Source organism: Glycine soja, chromosome 18, assembly GCF_004193775.1.
Source record: "Glycine soja cultivar W05 chromosome 18, ASM419377v2, whole genome shotgun sequence".
Classification (NCBI taxonomy): Eukaryota; Viridiplantae; Streptophyta; class Magnoliopsida; order Fabales; family Fabaceae; genus Glycine; species Glycine soja.
In genome coordinates, this window is record NC_041019.1 from 55,656,315 (window position 1) to 55,675,436 (window position 19,122).

The following is a 19,122-nucleotide window of genomic DNA, read 5'->3' on the forward strand; positions in this document are numbered from 1 at the left end:
GTATCATAAAAAGATCATATAAAAATATTCATGATTAACAATTGTTTATATTACTAAGCAACAACACCAAAGCTTTGTTTCCCTTGATGACATTAGTTACATGAATTACACAATATTACACAATATCATTTGGTATGATTAAAATTTAACATTTTAAAAATATTATGTAGTTTGATATCTTGCTTAAAAAATCCTTTGATTTCCTTTTTGGTCTCTTTTTCTTTTTACATGACTAAAAATATATGATCTAATATATTTTTTTTAAACTTTGTCGTTGCGTGTTCAAATCATCTTAATCAATTTTTGATATCTTTTCTCAATAAGTACTGAAACATTAATCTTTTCTTGTATATAATAATTTCATATTTTATCTTTTCTTACATGAACATATATTTATCTTAATATTTTCATATCTGTTATTCATACTTTTCTTTTATGTTGTCTCTTTAAAATCTACCGTTCACTATCATTTTTTTTTTACATTTACTATCATAAAATTAACTCATTACTGGTATAATAATTTTTTTGACATTACTTTTTCCTGAGTTACATCCCATTAATATTTTTTTATTTCTAAATAATGCCAATATTTTTTAAATTCACTCAAATGAAAAAAAGAACATTTTCACATTCAAATTTGCTATCGGTATTTTTTAAAATAGTAAACTTATTAGAATATGCAAGAAAAAGTTTATTGACAAAGGTTTGCCAATAAAAAATGAAGAAATTTTCTTTTCCTTTTTCTTTTTCTTTTTCGAGGAAATTTTTGCAAAAAAATCTTTCATTTGCAGTGTACATAAAAAGTGAAATGCTTTGTACGCGAAATATCATATCTATAGGTTTTAAATTCTGATTAATCATATTGATAAAAGCATCTTATTATTTTTTGTAAATTCTTTATATCGAAGTATAAGATTGCTTTAATTCAATGTTTTAAATGGTTAATTTTATGGAAATATTTTTAATTTTGAACTGGGCCATTTTATACTAAAATTAGACGTTTTTATGCAAGTATTCTCTACATAGTGATATATAGGGAATTAGTTAGTTGTCCTGTGAAATAAAGAGAAAAAACGGCAGCTGACTACAGGGGGAAAAGCTCACAACAAAAATCACATCTAAGATGAAAGCATCTTTAAAAATGAGACTTGAGTCTGTTTGGATACAAGGCTAGAAGTACTCTACTAAAAAAACTCTATATTTCCCGTAGAAAAGATCTCAAAAGCACTTGTAACTTGTATCCAAATAGGTCCTAAAATAAAGTTGAAATAATACTCGGTTAATATACTAGTAGCATATCAGTCAGACCCAACACTGAAATCTTCTCGGCCAAAATTTAATTTCCACCAGTTCAATGCATGATAAGAGAATAACCAGCCCCCACAAGGATTACAAAAAATAACACTATAGATCACAAAATCTTCCTTTCATGTTAAGGAATATAATGCGAGGATAAACAGAACTACAGCCTATATCATATAAAGCAATTCACATCACAAGCTGCTGCAAAGCTTGAGTTACCACCAACTAAAATGAACCATTTCATGATGTATAAAATCAATCTTTCCACATATCTGCAAACTCATCAGGCTCCAGAGGATTGGACATCTCGTGCATTTTCCTCCTTGTCTTTGCTTTGACCTTCTTTGCAAACTTTCCGGCCTTCTTCTTTTTCTCCAAAGCTCGAATCTATAAGAACCAGCAACCAATGATGATACATAGTTAGTAAGTGGAAAGCTTGGGAAATTATAAATATAGATGGAAAATATATTGGTAAGTACCTGATTCGGTGACACATAGAGTGGATTCTCGTATAAAGTTGGGCCTCCAAAACTGCCACCAAATATTTTAATTGGGTTCAAGCAGAATCGCGGGCCGACCTAACCAAGTAGTTTACACACAGGTTAAATGAAGATTAGAAATTGACAGATCAAAATATAAATCATTAACCAATAACAATTTTCGGACCTCAATCAATGTCATTTTATCAAGGCCACCTCTAGGTAATTTGTCCGCTTCATTATGATGAACAGAGATCTGCAAGGGAATAAAGATGTTACATTGCTCAGTAGGCATCAGCAACAGGAAGAAAATGAGACAACACTATGGCGTGGCAAAGTCAGATTCACATGGGGCTGAAACAAGCCTCACAACTCGAAGAATAACAATTGTCCACTAATAACTATTTCACAAGTACAATACAAATGACCCAATCTGATGATTTAGTGTCCTACAAGAACATCAATTGCAGGCTCACACTGCAACCAATCCAAAATCAAGACTTGATACAATCATCACCGATTTGGTAAGCCAGACATAATTAAACAAATAAAGTGTTGTAGTAAAATGAAACATTAGTTAGCGGGTTTTGGCATGCCAACATAGTTGGGATGTCAAAACCTGTCTAACTGCAGTTTAAGAAAAAAAAATGAAACATTACATGTATTGGATATTACAATAAGGGCCAATGCTACTTCTGGGTGCTTTGCACTATCAGTGAACCATATGGAGCCAGTTATTCAAAACAGAGAATTGGTTGAAAGCTTACCCACAACTCACAAGCTTAGTAAAAAAATCCATAGTGGAACATCTTAATTCATTTATAAGTAAAATGTTATACGTTGGCAGAAGATCAAATTTAAACTCTTATCATAATGGCCAATTATCCTCCGTGTTCAAAGTTGTGTTGTGTTTAAGCATTCTTATTTAATACTGAAGACTATTGTTAAGAAACCCAAAAAGCTAATCCTTCAAGTTGAAATGTAAAGAATATAAACTTTGATTCTTCAGTAATGTTCATAACAAAGAAAAAGTTTCAAATTTTCAACTCAAACTTCACTTCAATCATTAAGCCATGGTTAACAAAACCAAACATAATTACATTCACAATGTACACACTTTTAGTTTGTTTGGAAGTAGTTGGATTGGATGCCAAAACAACAAATCTCCAGATTTTAATCCATAAATTAATGCAATAGGTTAAGGACATTCTTTAAATACTAAATAAATATAAACCTGGTAATTCCGGAACCATATATGGTCATCAACTATTGAGAAAACAAAAACGTGATCATGGAAAGGCTTAGCCTTTCTGTGGTCCTTTGGTGTTTCAAATATCTGAATAAAAGAAAGAAATAGTATATCAGTAATAATCAAATACAGTACTTGGACAAGAGCATCAGAAATAGAGAAAATTGTAGACAGGAAAACATGCATGGAACATATCTCCACATCTTACTCAATTTAAACTAACAATAGATGGAATAAAAATAACATTAATTGAATTCTCTCTGATCAATAACGACAAATTAAGAAAATACTCCTAGGCAGATATATGGCAACCATAGTATAAGATCCCAAATACACATCAGGAAAGAGCACGTGAAACAATTTTTAATTAGGCTAGCAAATTCATAGTGTACAACACCATGAAGCAACAAACTAAGATGAAATCATTAAACTAACCTTTACTATTTATGAAATGGTACATATAAGAGTAAACGGGTAATCAACATGAGGTTTGTTGATTTCCTAACTTTTTTTCATAAGAAACTAGGTGGACAATACTGAAATACTACTTACGAGGAAAGAAACCAACCACATACCTGTAACAACATCTCCTTTAATAGTTTCCAATGTGCATCTTTTTCAAAATTTGCTGAAAATGTCAAAATTGGACGGGAACCCTGTAGGTGATTTCCCGTAAGCTTCAATTCCTCCATTGTGTGAACTGGAAAGCAGTGGAGGAAACACAGAAATCAGTAAAAGTACATCAGAAATAGTTGAGAGTGAGAGAAACACAAAAAATCATAATCCAACAAGAAAAATGCCAACTAGAGTATACAGAAATCAGAACACTAAATCATCATAGCAAGAAAAATGATATTGTATTAACCTTATGACTATAATCAGATGAAACTATTACCAGCACTAACTAGAAATTTTACAGATGGGCCATTGGGGCATTTTGCCATCCAGAGATAAAGATCTTTATGCTTCCTGCACTTGAAAGGGGAGAAGACACAAATCAGAATATAAGATGACAGGACTCGGTGATGACTAAGAATTAGAGTGTCAAATATTACTATACTCAACAGTCATTGTTCAAATTATAACAAGCATGAATCTATAAAATAAAAATTTAAAACAATCACATTTAATCCAATCAGAAAAAGGAAGTGATCATGCCGATATGAAACTAAAGATGGCCAACAATAACATATCACATAGAAATAACGTCAACGACATTTGTGACCAACAAAAGAATTCCTTAAACTATAACCATACTTTAAAATTTTCCAATCCAAGAATACAACAAACATAATGCATATACTAATCTAGCAAACAACATCATAACACATCAAACCTAATTTGTAGTAAGAAGGTAAACAAAATACCTCAAAAAATAAACAAGAGGAACAATTTTTGAGCTCAACAAGCTCGTTGAGGGTGGCTCCTTCAGTTTCCTTTGATTCAACTTTGTTATCCTTCTTGCAATGGGGCAAAAGTGTCACCAAATTCAACATCAAATGCCGGTACCTATAAATTTAATGGAAAAGAAAACACTTCACTCCATGAATATCATATACAAAAACAAAACCACAAAACAAGACAAAATTTATCTATTCTTAAATTTTACACACCAAGAAAGCAATTTGATTATAATTTTAAATTTGTAACAGAAAATAAAGTAATAAAGTAATCGAAACTCGAAACGATTACCTGTAATTGATGCGCCTAGAGCAAGTGACCAATAGCTTCTCTTTGTTCCTAAATATTGGTGAATCAGCACTATTATTATCCTCAACTTGATTCTTATCCTTCCACCCCAAAAGGGTCCTTGCTGGTCTCTCTGGAGCAGCATCTTCCTTTTTGGGCTGTGCCACACTTTGAGTAGTCTCACTGTGTTTTCTCTTCTTTCCCATTATTTTTGCTTCAAAATCTGCCACACCAAAGAACCAAAATTTACAATTAAAAAAAATGGCACTGACCCATTTACCCTCCTTAGTTCCCATAAACACAAACACACATATGAAATCACAAGGCTCGTACCTGCGAACCCTTGCTCTGTGGAGTTCAAGTGAAGACAAGAGAAGAAGAATGACGTACGTACGACAATGAGTGGCGGCAAAGGTTTTTTCTCCTTCTCAGAATCCCAAAGAGTTAAGTTGGGTCGGGCCCTTTAATAACCCAGTTAAGATGGGCTTATATCTATTGGGCTTCTTCTGTTTTACTTTGGGCTTAAGCCTCGCTCCAATTGTATCTTGGGACCTGCTATTCTCACCACCCTCTTGAATGGTTTTTTCTTTATTCCAAGACGCTCTTCCCACTAAATCATGATTTTGTTGACAAAATAAATAAAATCATGTTTCCATTATGTAAAGGATATAAAAAAAATGCATAACAGAATCAAGTTTTGGTTGTACATTTTTTTGGCGCCTGCTCTTACTCAACGAAAACATGTTTCTGTCGTATGAATTAAGCTATATATGTTTTTATCTATTTTATTCCCATTTAATCATAACGCCAATAATTCTTTTTATTATACATAGTTACTGGTACTTTTTTAACTACAAAAACAAAGTTCTTTCTTTTTTACTAAAAGTGATAAAATTCAATAATTAGACTATCAAGTAGGGTATCAATAACATGATGTGATTATCAGCAAAGGTCCACTCAAAGGATTACATAGATGTGATTGGTAAATAATTTTATTCGGTAGGATTACTAGTACTTTAGGAATTTTACAAGTTATTTTAGTACTTCTATTTAAATATATACAAAGACTATAATAACTAGTACTTAAAAATATATACAAAGATTATAATGCAAACTTACTTTTATACTCGTTATTTATGCATTCTTATATACACTTTTTTGTGTAATTAAGTTGTTGCTCCTGGCTGGAGGATGAGTGGGTACTGTCAAAAGCGTAAAGATCAAACCGGGAATAGATAGACCAGCTATTCTGAATAACTAAGATACTATCATAAATGACTTAAGGACTTAATTTGAAATGTGCTAATGGGAATTAATTACACTTGCATTTGCATGTGTTGCTTTTTAAAGTAAGACAATAACCCCCCTTTGTCGGCATGTTTTTCTTTGTGCCTTCATATATGGTGGAAACGTGTACCATATTTCATCAATAATATTTGGGACACTTTTGTCACTGTTTTTATGCTACTTTTTTGCTAGAGTAGAAGCTATCTATACACTAAAAATTGTGGACACATATATTTTGTCACATGTTTTTCTTTGCTGCCGGCTTGACCAATTAGCAAGCCGGAAGAGTTTGTGGATCTTAAGAGCAAAAGCAACATATATTTTGGCCATCTTTCACTGTAATTTGAGGCCACGCACATGTTTGCTTTTCTAGGTTGAAGTAACTCTTTCATCTAAAGAACCATTTTCCCCCTTAATGCTATGTACCATGATTATATATATATATATATATATATATATAGTCTATTCTGAGTAGCACAGATGATATGTATATTAAAAATATTTAAAATGAAATACAAGCCTGCCTACTCTATTCTGCGGTATTGAACAATCTGGTTATGCCATTACCAAACATTTGATCTAAAACTTCCAAGATGTTTGGCAAGTAATTCATGATCTTTCAAGGCATGAAACTTTTTTCTCAAAAAAAAAAAAAGTGGAACGAGAATCAGTGTGCTTTTCGTCTTTAGAATCAATTTGGATGGTGCATGTACCTGTCTGAGTGAAGTTTGAAGTTTGAGTGACATGCAAGATCAAACGAAGGGTATCAATCCTTGTACATATGTAACAATAGCCTCCACGAGTTCTACTATGTTCTACTTGTATGTCATGCCTTTCATAAAATAAACAAGTGCAACCACTTTTAAATTGAGGATCACTATATGACTGAGTATAGTGAAGCTATTTAAACTTACAAATTTTATGAAGAAAACTTTACCGAGATATAAAACAAGGTTATTTCTGTTATTTTTCTTTTAATAGGATCATCCTAACAAGTATATCCTAAGGGTGCTTTTAAATCTTAAGAAGGTGAAAAATATAGTTGCATAAAGAATATAAAAGAGTAAAGTGACACTACTATAAATACTTGTTACCTGCATTTATGAAGAAAACTTTCTCAAGGTTTCGTTCAATGAGTATTGGTATCTTTCTTTTTCATTGGTGAGGCTTACTCTTAACGTGAATATCAAATTTTTTTACTGAATCTAATATTCCGCGAATGATTCCAACATAAATTTATTTAACAGAGAGTACAAAATTAAAATAAGTGGTATTCTAATTTTTCAGAAAAAAGAGTTATATTAGTGGATTTTAGTGCTGATTTGTCTTGATTCATTGAAAGATGAGTATACTTTACATTAAAATAGTAACGATACTACTTACTATGGAAACACTTACCACTTGAGAAACTTCTGACATAGTAGTGAAAGAATATTCTAATCAGTAACCCTTTGCTTTGCAGTCATGAAATGTGGGAAAGAATGGTGGCTGATATTGATTATTTAAATATTTATGGACCATGTGTCAACCTGAAACTTAAAGCAAAAAGAATCACTTTGATTCAGGATTTCTGATCATTGGGTATATAGCATTCTCATGGTCATGGATGACTCTCCCATAGATTCATTTACTTCTACTTTTTGTCAAATATTCACTCGATCTCCCACGAGGGCCAAAAGTGCAAGGGAACATTGTTATAGCACTTTCAATTTACTGTACGAAATATACCACTTGGGAAGGGGACAAAACATTACCTTTTCACTACGTGGAAGTGCAGGATCATATATATTGATTCCTCTAGAGCTCACTCCTATTGAAAGAAAATCTTATATTACATGTCTTCTATATTTCATTTCAGATGGAATTTCCATCATGGAAATTAAGTGCATGTTTGTTTCACCGCTCCACCAACGTTTTGAGAAACATCTCGTGTTACTTATGCGGTGAAAAGAATGGGAATTCACGCTGCCACAATTAGAACTGCAAAACAAACATAGCTTAAAGCGTTAGCATGATATTTCGTCAACCCAACCTGTAGCCACGGTTTCACTGTAAAAAAAATATTTATTTGTTTCTTCAATCTCTTCTCATTCAACCTCTAGACTAAAATAAAGCTGAAGTTTTAAAAGTAAGTTCATGCATTCTGTATGTGATAAAACCGTCAACAATTGTGCAGAACTTTTCAGAAAGTAATTTGGCATATATGGTCAGAAGACAATCATCTCTTTTCTTCTGTTAGAATATGCTATATTGCTATGAAAGCATATTTGACTTCTCCAATTAAGCATTTACTTAAAGGATAAAGTACACTTACAACAGTTAATTAGAAAATCAACTTTTGAGATTAAATGAAATGAGTCCATTTATAACAACCTCTAAAGCTGTTGCAATCTTAATCATTAATTTTCTAATCAATGAATATAAATGCATCTTTTTCTCCAAAGTAGAACTCTCACATTCATCTAAATCTGCCAAAAACCCTCATGATCACTCGATGATATAGGTGAATTATATGCAGAGGAAAGATGAGCAGTGGAAACATAGATGGTAAGAGAAGAGAAACATAGATATAATTAACATGCTTTGGCCTTTGACCTTCTTCCAAGGGGAAAAAATGATTAAGGAATTATATGCCTTATGATTAATTTCTTCAGTTTTCTGTCCTCTTTTTTACTGTAGTCAGATCAGGATCGTGAGTATATCAACCAAAACTCAAACAACAGTCAAGTTCAGTGTACCAGAATGATGTTTAATGAAGATAATTAGTTTTGGTCCCTTAATGTCAGTTCAATACTTAATTTGATTGAAGTGATTTTACCTAAATGAAATGAACAAATAACGCAAACAGAAGTTTATTAGTTGCTTATCATTCTAGCAATTACACACCATGATAGAAATTGAGAAAATGAAAAATTTTCGAGATATGATTGACTTGACTGTAATTTAATAATTTAATACAAGGACTGTATTTACAAATACAAGTTTCATTCAAAAGACAATAAACAAAATAATAAAGCATCCGATTAGTACAACTGCAAGCAATTAGATTACATAAAAAATACATTATCAGCAGAATAACTTAGTACACAAGTGGTTTCCATTTCTATTAATCATGATCCTCTAGCATCTTCAATGTCTTCTGGCCATTTGTTCTACACAGCATATTCAGAAAGAGGGAACAATTCCATATCCAACTTCTGTAATTAGTGTTGTCGAGAACATCTGATCCACTTCAGCTTCTACATCTGTTCTCTTGGCAAATCGACCTTTTATACGAGGTCTAGTCTCTGCATAGGCCTTCCTTGAGGCATACCTGATTGTCTTCTCAAATTTTCTCATCTTCTTTTTCTCCCTGTACCTTAGGACTCTGGCCTCCCTGTCCATTGGAGAAAAATGGGAAGGCACCTGAATTGGAGGTCCAGAAAATAGGTCAATTGTCCCTTTGGGGGGTCTTGTATGGGCAATTGAGACATCCCTCATTGGTGATTCAGGTACAACACCAATATCCATTGATGAAACTGAAACCTGATTTCAATGAAAAAGGAAACAGATACTAGTTAATAAATATTCCCGAGATCACAAGTTCAAGATAAATTTTCTGAGCAGTACTAGTAGTCATATCCATGATGCTGATGAGACCAATAATTGACATTTTTTTTATATGATTCTAGGTTCTGGTTTGTATATTGGGTACTGAAAATTCTAGCTAAATAAACGACTGATGGAATCAGCTGAACAGGTTGAGGAATTTCTTGACAAAGAAAGAACATATATAGAAGTCAATTTTTGGGGAATCCAATCATGGAGGCTAAAAAATTGATGAATATTTCCCTGACAGATAACTATTCCTATATTTATCACTGCTTGAGATAACAAAAGTATGAGAATCTAGTGGGAAAGCTTTTAAGGCTTTGGAGCAAGTCAGTGACACAACTTGTTAGCTCCTTGGTAAACTAAAAAGCACACAAATTAAGGAATATACTACAGAATAAATTTTAATGAAGGAAAAGCAACTGCATCCATATCAGATATAGAAAAATGATCAAATCTCACTTTGACATTTGGAAAAACAAAAACAAAAAAAGTTTTCAAAGCAAGAAAGCATGATACTTAATTTCCCCATAGATTCCTTCCACTAAAGAGAAAAAGTGAAAAGAAAAAAGGGTAAAGAGAGCAAAAAAGTTGGAGAACGAACCGAGACACCATTTCTGAACAAATTAAACCAAACATGAAACACGAGCTCGGAACAAGTCAAATTAATGGAAAACAATCCAATAAAGACAGATTATGTAGATAAACCCGGCCAAAAACAAGGTAAATAGAAAGTTCAAGTTGGCATTGAACATGCCACGAATGGAAACTACTTAATTGTGAATCCATCTTTGGCAAAAACATGTCATGGGAAGACCAAAAGCAAGAAAACCACCACCCCAAAAGAAGAAACATGTAGTTCATAGTATATAATATTTTCCACATCCCGAGTCAAACCGAAATAAAATGAAAACCACCAATTTCCCCACTTAAGAGCTTGATGCGTGTTTGGTTACATAATACTGATGAATTCAAAATTAATTTTGAATATATTTTGATATGTTTGATTTCATGTTAAAAAATAATTTAAAATTGATTGAGTTAGAAACTTGAAAAAGTTTAAGTAACTTCTGCCGTTGTTGGATCCAAAATTTATACTGATTTTATTTTATTGTAAAAACATCCAATTAGAGTTGAGTGTAGTGAGAAAAATGTTCTCATTTAGAGTTCCCAGTGTTTTGAAAAGATAGAAAAGAGAGAGAGTAAAATGGAATTTGGAAGGCTTACACTTTGACTAACAGAACCATTGTAACTGAAGGCAGGTTTGGAGTTGTCAAACTCCAACCCAAGCTGAAAATGCTGGTGTTGCTGAACCGGAACAACACTGTCCCCAGCATAACTCTTCTGAGAAACACCAGCGAAATGTTGGTGCTGAGCGTAATGATCAGTAGTAGCAGCAGCTGAAGCGAAGTGATTATTATCACCACAAGAGTTACAATTATCAACAAGGTCCAAATACTCATCAACCTCACCGTTATACAAGAACCCGTTATTATTGTTATTGTTATTGGTGTTAGGGACAGTAGCACTCTTGATAGGGTTGAGCAAGAGCCATGAAGCGGTTTCGTCTTCGTCGTCAATGTCAGCAACGTCGTCGTCGTCGTTGTTGTTGTTGTTGGCGGCGGCGATGGGGAGGATGGGGACGCGGTGGTGGCGGCTGGCGAGGGGGTTGGCGGCGTGGATGTCGGCGTCGCAGGAGGCGCAGAGGGAGGCGGCGTCGGCCTTGCAGAGGAACGCCGCCGGGGCGCGCTCGCACGCCTCGCACACCCACACGCGCTCGTGCCACGTGAGCGAGACGTGGAGGCGAGTGTCGCACGTGGCGCAGAGAAAGGCGGTGTGGGAGCGGCAGAAGACGGTGGAGGGGACGGAGCGGCACGTGTCGCACATGCGCGGCCACGTGGGCGTTGTTGCTTGGCCCTCCAACATTGGGGGAGTTAGTGTTCTGAGAGTGAAGAGAAGAAACTCAAGAAAGAAAATGGAACTAAGTTTCTGACTTTGTACTGTTACTTACTTGTGCCAGCGGGAGAATCTCTCTGCGACACGTGGCGGATACTTAGTGGTGTCGGAAAGTTGGGACATTATCTATCTTCTGGGTGGCTGTGCTTTAAGGTGGGCCCTGACTTAGGATTGGAGAAATTTTTTTTTTTAACTAAAGGTATGTTTCGACCAAAAGAGTTAAAAATTAATCTCTTTTAGTAGAGAAATAATCTAATCATTTGAAAAATTCTCATGAGAAATAATCTAATCATTTTACCCTAGTCTCTCATTTCCTTTGTCTTTTGGAGCTTGATGGAGATGGGAACATTACTGGCCAGTAGTAACAACTAGTTCCTCCCTTAGGTTAACACTAACACGTGTTATATCAAATCTATGTTTCTTAACTTAAGAAAGGAATGATAGCAATATAGGATCATTTAATATAGTATTTTTATCAGATGGTTTTTTCTAATAAATATATTAGGAAAAGTGTGTTAAAACTGATAAAGAGGCAGGATTGTTGTTTGTTTGGAAGAGAATGTAAAGTAGGCATGTGTGAGAGTATGTCACTGGTACTTGAATAGAGTTGGAATATTGAAGAAATGGGTCATATCTTCGCTTAGATGCACTGTTCATTGGTCAATCTCAGCATCACGTACCTCCTACGTCACCGGCTTTGTTTTCGATCATTTTTGCCTATCACAATTCCTTATAGTTTTTTTTCATCGGAATAAATTGATGTGATATGAATTTTTTTTGAAAAAAAATAAGATTTATATATTTTTTCAAAGAAACGATAAAAGTTTTTTCTTAATAATAAAAAATAATATTTATCTGACACATAATAATATTATAATTAAGTAAAAATAAAAATATAAAAATGTGAATTTTTTTAATTTTTTTAGAATTTTTTATTATTAAAATAAAATTATGTATGGATTTCTTATAATAGCATGATATTATGAGGACCACAAAAAATATTATATAAACAACAAAAAATAATTTAAAAATTCACTTAAGAAATTCTCAATTAAATATGCTATTACAGCTATGCAACTTTCTTTTTACATGCTATTCATGGTCTAAATTATAAAAACTAAAACTGATTTACGTTAAAAAAAAGTTAGTTAATTGCATTAATTATATCAGTCTTGATTAAAATTTAATTTTTTTTCAACTTATATTTTTTAAAACTTGATATTAGAAATAAAAAGAAATCATTGGAACTAAAACCTCAAGAAGAATATTTTTAAGATAATAATATCAAATAAAATAAAGTTAACTAAAAAATTTTATCTTTAAGAATTTTTTTTTTTTTTATATATTTGAGACCAGATAAGTACATTATAGACTTTTAGCCTTGGTTTGGTTGAAATGAAATTGATGAGAAAGGAGAAACTTTTTTCACTATTTAATGTGAATCTCACACTTTTATTATATTACATTAATTTAAATATTTCTTGTTAATTTTTTTTATTTCATTCTACACAACCAAATAATACTTTTTAGTTTTGTATATATCCGTGTAAATCTAACATTGAAAAGTAGTATTTAAGAACACTAATTAAAAAACTAAAAAAAATCTTGTAGTTTTGGATACTTAAAACATCTCTAATACACATTGCTTTCTGAGTTTCTTATTTTAAACTGTTGCTGCTTAGTTTTTTTTTTTTTATCATTGGAGAATATTTATATGTTATGTTGAATTACTTAAAATTAATCTCCAGTTGTTACACTAAATATGATAATTGGTGGTGCTCTTAGCATCTATTTAAAAGAAAGCTTTAATTAAATCCTATAACTTGGTGCATTTATATGTTCCCTTAATTACTATTAATATAGTTCAATTTAATGTCTAAGAGGGGAAATTTCTTAAATGAAAATAAGGGACAGCTGAAAACGTACCTCTTGAGAATTTGTTTTGAAAGTGCTAACGTTGGGTGGGGATGGATTTAATTACATCCAGAAATGAAGATCGTGATGAGACCATAACATATCAGAAGGCTAAAGGGGACGAAGTTTTGCATGGGATGTACGTAGGTTTAAATTTATAATATTTATTTTCCTGATTATAGGTAGGATCTTGGATCTACTTTTATTTATTCAGTAAATCAGCTATAGTGTATATTATTTGCTTTGATTGGGTTTAGAAAAGGATTTGAATCCTGGCCTAGGTTTCATTTTTTTAATTAACCCATACAACTTGGTTGACTACTTTTTGTTGACTTCCATTTTTTTAATGACGCGAGAAGTGAACTTTGTGTGTGTGTAACTTGAGAGGTTCAACACTCTCACTTCACAAATTTTATATTATTTTTCTTGATTGAGTTTTATACTCTGTAGGAGTTCTGCCGTCTTCTTATATTATATTGCTAGAACAGTAGTAAGGCTAGATTATTTTGACGTTTTATAAAGTCGGGCAAATTGATAGGGAAGTTGAATAATGATTTGTAGCATAGTCCATACATTGGGTGACTGCAACACAAGTAGAAGATGATGTTTGGGGCTTGCAAGAGATAACGTCTTATCCAGGGTATGGATAAATGGAGTTGGGAGTTAGTGGTTGGGCTAATTGATATGAAAAATGATCCTAATTTTTTGTAAATAGGTAAGTATATATGCGTGTGTGTGTGTTAGGTTAAGTGTAGGTATGTATATGTATTACTATATACTACATAGAGTATTGAAATATGTATAGTTTTTTGGTCAAAACACTGAAATGTGGCAAAGATTAATTATGAGGCAGATCCACATGCATGCTGAAAATGTTGATAAAATGTGTAGGTAATTTCAATGACAGAAAGGGATTGAAACAGCACCTACGAAGAAAATGTGGATTACATGTTGTGGAGCTAGCATATAGTGTGAGGCACCTAGGTAAACATAAAAAAATGTGGTGGGGCAACAATTCATACTGAATGTCTTTGCACCCTCAATGGCTAGTTACGTTCAGGAATGAGGGAGGACTAATTGGCGTATTGAAACATAAGTCTGGTGAGGCACACTGTTACTTAATTTTTTTATGTTAGTAATGTAAGACAGTAAGTGTCCAAGATGTGACATAGTTAGGAGCATTCAATGGGAGAATAGAATATTAAATAGTCATCAACTAATAATTTCTATGATTCACTGGGGAGTAATAGTTTATTGGTATTTTGCTTTCTATATGTTACAATGACTACTATTGAATTAATTGGAGACACTTGATAAACCATATATAAACTACTTCCCTCCCACGTATTGATTTAGGTTGGTCGTACGTAGTTAGGTACAGTGGAATTAATGAGAAGGAAAAAACCAAGATTTAATAGAAATTGGGTTTGCCAGGTTAGTAGGTGGCCAGAGGGCGTCGCCTGTGGTAGGGCAATTGATTAAGTAGGAGAGGGAAGACACAATTGACAACACAAGTTGGTAGTATTGCAAGATAGAAACTTGCTGGATGTTGTGTAACTATTTTCTTGCCTATCGATGGAGATTAATGTGTGGGAAATAATGAACTTGTGTGACAAAAGGAAAGAGAAATTAAGGCTTAAAATTTTAAATAACCTTTTAATCTTTGTGTAAAATGAAAAAGAAATATATTTTAATGCTTTAAAGATTTTTTTTTATGATTATATTCTTTTGAAGATTTATTTTGTTTTATTTTTGTGTTATGAGGATCTTGTTAGACTTCTAGAAATCACAACTCAGTAAGTTTTTAATATTGTTATTATGTCATCAATTAATATTATTATTGATATGAAAGATTAAATGAATAAATTTTTAAAGGATTAAAACAAAAAAATGCTATTTTATAGGGACAAAAATTCATTTAAACTTACTATTATTTTTTCTTTTAAAAGGGAAACACTTTGTTAAAATAATTTGTTAGTGACATAGTATTTTAACTTATGTACCATTTAAGTTTATTTTTACATAAATTTTTTTATAATAAATAAATATTTATAAATTATATTATAATAAATAAGTTTAAATATATAATTTTATTTTTAATTTACAATAAAAAATTTAAATTGTGATATAAAGATATTTTTAATTATTGACAATCTCTTCTTTAAAAAACTATAAAAATTCATTTGAAAACAGGGATAGAGGAGGGTAAATTAAAAGAGACTGTTAAAAAAATCAAATATAAAGATAAAGATAAATGAGAGTTGTTTAAGATGGTTGAGTGAGATTTTTTTTTGTTAGTCATGGGAGTAATATATAAAATTCACATCTAGAAGAGAAAATGGAGAGAGTAACTCACTCTGCAAATTGTGTATTTTAATTTTTAATATAGAAGTATACTAATATTTTAGCTTGTACGTACAAGGATAAATACATGAATGATAACAAAATTTTATCTCACTAGATTTAGTCTACTAGCTACCTGGTAGGAATCTCAAATTGTAAAACCAACTCACCTTTAACCTATAAAAAAATGGATCAAATTAGATTGATTATGTTTGATATTGGGTTTAAAATCTCAACTCAAACCAGTTTTGGTTGGATTGTTAGTTGGGTTGACAAAGTTATAAGAACAAAATGATTTGTTAGTTAACCAAACAAATAAATAAATACATATAATTATAATGTCACAATCATATAAATATTATCTTATTAAATTGTTTTGACATAAATGTTTTTTTAGAAGCTATATATCATCACAAGTTAAATATAGGTAGAACAAAATAATAAAATAACAAAATTCATAATAGTTTATAAATTAAATATTATGTCGTCTAAATGAAATAATATTTAACCAAATCAATCCGTCAAAACAACCAAGAGAATTTTTTTTAAACTCAATGGTTAATCCAGCCTAACTTACTAGCTGAGTTGGCGGAATATGTGAATTAAAAGATGAAATCACAAAGTTAACTCTTTTTACATGTGAAATGAGTTAGCTTGATGATTTTAATCCGTTTTGAGATTCCTAATACATGTAACACACACTGTTTTTAATAATTTTTTTGTTTTTTATTTTCTTAATTAATTAGTATATATTTTTAAGAAATTTATTAACGAGTTTCATAAAAAAAAATAGTTTAATTTAAAATTTAAATGATGCCACACCATAAAGAAGTAAATCTCAGTTACTTTATGTTAGTGGATGTAATCTCTTTGATAAAGTGCATCTTGGTTTAAGTGGAAAAAAGTGACAAAAGAAGAAAACTAGTGGTAGCAATTTGCCGTAAATATCTGGGAGTAAATATATATAGTAAAGACACGGTATCTAGCTAGCACATAACAAGGAACAAGGTATCAACTTGAACTTAAGCACAGTACAACACGTCAGCATCCCCAATGCTGACATGTTTCAACTTATTTACCGTAGTTGTCACATGTCAGAGTCTATGATGACGTGGAAGCAACTAAATGCATCGACCACAACAGCATAAGAGATGAGTCAAATAAACTTAGGGAAATTTATAATATCGAATATTAAGGTGCCACGTAGGAAGCCATTAGATTAGGATGCATGTACACCACAAAGGGTTGGTGGTCCTAGCTAGGACGCTGACCCTTATCTATTCTCCTCACATGGCCTGTGGGTCACTCAAGAGGTTGTGTTTTTCGTCAATTGCTGCTCCAACAAAAATATAAAAAAATAAAAAAAATGGACCTTCCTTTCCCTAGTGATCCCAATCACACTCAAATATTTAACTTTGTGGGAAGAGGGGGACTAATTCAAATTTGCTTTGCCTTCAAGTTTCAATCATGCATGATAGACTCTTCAAAGAGATTCAAGTATACACAGAAGTAACACTCCTCATTTTGTATGTGTTTCTTTACTTTCTTTGTATTCTTTTTTCTTCCCTTTCTCCTTTGTTGTTGACTAGAGACTACTCATTTTGTTACCAAAGATCACATGCAGCGACGTTTGGCAACTTGGACTAGAAATTCGATCTAAACTAATATCGGTAATTCAAAGTGATTATATATATATATATATAAGTATCACGAACAAATGAGATTAATTTAATTTCATTTGTAAGTTCAAATATAGCTTGCATATATGTGTAAGTAAAATTCGAATGAAGGATTATTTCGTTATATAAAAGTATATAGGAGAAGGTTAGTTCCTAAAATGTAAGAGATAGGATAAAATTCCCCTTACTTTCCTACTTAATTACGAAAAATGTTGTCTCCGGTAGATCAACCATAAATCTTTGGATTTGTAGGAAGATTAGTCTAGAGCATCATGATTCTGAGGACCACATACCAAACCGATCATAGAATTTTACATATGGGAACTTTAATGCTGTAATTTGTCAAATTAAACCTGTTAAAGGAAAAGATTTTCGAAGGTACTCAGTCACGCGTCGTTTAATTTTGACAAAGAAAGCCAAGATAAAATGTTAGTACATGGATATGATGTGATGCTCATATAGGAATATTTTTAACTTTAGAAATTACTAAAAATACAATTTATCAATGTAAAAAGATATTATGTAATTTAAAAAGAGTTAAATTATTAGTATAAACTATAAATGTACACTAAGTATTAATATTTTGCACGAATATTAATTATATATCAATAACTTATACTAGTGAATTATATATTGTTAATTATATATACTTACAATCCTTATATATACTATCAAATATTTTTTGTTAAACGAAGATTTTTAAAATGGGGGAATAGACAAATAGTTTAATACTAAATTATTAGTATTTTTTGTAATTTATACAACGATGTTTGTCCGTGCATGTGCATATATATGTTATGCATAAAAATAAAAATAAAATCATAAATTTGATCAATGTTAATATTTTATAAATTAGTAAATTAATAATATTTTGATATATATTTTACTCTAAAGTATCTAAAAGTATTCAACACTTGCGGACCTCACTCAATAGATGGCAGTTAATCTGAAGTACTGGTGCTTAGGGTTTAATCGATGTCTGCTAGTAATACTTAAACTAGATCGAGATCTTTATTACTATTTTTAATTAAAAATAAATAAATACAAGCAGCGGAAATCCTAGTACGTAAAATATTTTATTTTATAGATAAACAAATACGAATTACTATTAATTAGGATCAGCATCTCATGTCATAGCATCTTGGACTTTAGATAGAGCATGTACGCGGTTCCTATTGTCACTAAAGGAATATTTTATAATGGTTTCTTATTAAGCTGCTTAAATATTTATTTTAAAGTACTAGTATTTAATATTTGATAAGATGCATCGCTAATTGTAAGTCCACACTAAGTGGCTCAATGCCTTTTATATCTGAAAAATACATATCATTTCCAAATTCCAATTATGTATTTATTATGAGGTTCTGTTTGCATTGTCTGGCACTAGCACTTGAACAATAAAAGCCATGGATTTGTGTTACTTAATTTCTTTTCAACGCGATAATCATGCATAGCAATTACTACAACGAAAGAAAAACTAGCCATGAAACAATATAAACTTGACCAGTGCAGAATATTATATGAATTGCATGTGAAAATATTGTGGCCCATACATACATGCATGTGATGGGTCCATATAATATCCTTCTTCATGAAAATGAGCCAAAACTTAAGAGCCTGTCTTATTAATTTG

The 19,122-nt window shown here is 31.7% G+C and overlaps 2 protein-coding genes across 3 annotated transcripts; both read right to left on the minus strand.

Moving 5' to 3' along the window:
* Positions 1 to 1,258: 1,258 nt before the first annotated feature.
* On the minus strand, positions 1,259 to 5,151 carry LOC114395286 (ribosome biogenesis protein BRX1 homolog 1-like). Its single transcript, XM_028357026.1, has 9 exons — positions 5,053 to 5,151; positions 4,723 to 4,942; positions 4,398 to 4,539; positions 3,926 to 4,004; positions 3,606 to 3,730; positions 3,016 to 3,117; positions 1,969 to 2,037; positions 1,782 to 1,880; positions 1,259 to 1,689 (listed from the first exon to the last, which is right to left on the minus strand). The coding sequence occupies exons 2-9, from the start codon at positions 4,923 to 4,925 to the stop codon at positions 1,558 to 1,560; spliced, it is 951 nt and encodes a 316-aa protein (XP_028212827.1). The 5' UTR covers positions 4,926 to 4,942; positions 5,053 to 5,151; the 3' UTR covers positions 1,259 to 1,557.
* Positions 5,152 to 8,912: 3,761 nt separating this feature from the next.
* Positions 8,913 to 11,573, minus strand: LOC114394419 (zinc finger protein CONSTANS-LIKE 2-like). 2 transcript variants are annotated; one of them, XM_028355992.1, is made up of 3 exons: positions 11,070 to 11,573; positions 10,825 to 10,997; positions 8,913 to 9,531 (listed from the first exon to the last, which is right to left on the minus strand). In XM_028355992.1, the coding sequence occupies exons 1-3, from the start codon at positions 11,521 to 11,523 to the stop codon at positions 9,172 to 9,174; spliced, it is 987 nt and encodes a 328-aa protein (XP_028211793.1). In that variant the 5' UTR covers positions 11,524 to 11,573; the 3' UTR covers positions 8,913 to 9,171. The 2 variants fall into 2 exon arrangements, with proteins under 2 accessions (XP_028211793.1, XP_028211792.1); XM_028355991.1 differs by having other exon boundaries at positions 10,825 to 11,572.
* Between the last annotated feature and the right edge of the window lie 7,549 nt (positions 11,574 to 19,122).

Excerpts from the sequence above, each read along its gene's own strand:
- LOC114395286 (XM_028357026.1), bottom strand. The coding sequence starts at position 4,925 with ATGGGAAAGAAGAGAAAACACAGTGAGACTACTCAAAGTGTGGCACAG. Across the intron at positions 1,881-1,968 it reads ATAAAATGACATTGATTGAG|GTCGGCCCGCGATTCTGCTT; the intron begins GTCCGAAAATTG and ends CTACTTGGTTAG. Across the intron at positions 1,690-1,781 it reads TCTATGTGTCACCGAATCAG|ATTCGAGCTTTGGAGAAAAA; the intron begins GTACTTACCAAT and ends TGGTTCTTATAG.
- LOC114394419 (XM_028355991.1), bottom strand. The coding sequence starts at position 11,523 with ATGTTGGAGGGCCAAGCAACAACGCCCACGTGGCCGCGCATGTGCGAC. Across the intron at positions 9,532-10,824 it reads ATGGTTCTGTTAGTCAAAGT|GTTTCAGTTTCATCAATGGA; the intron begins GTAAGCCTTCCA and ends CATTGAAATCAG.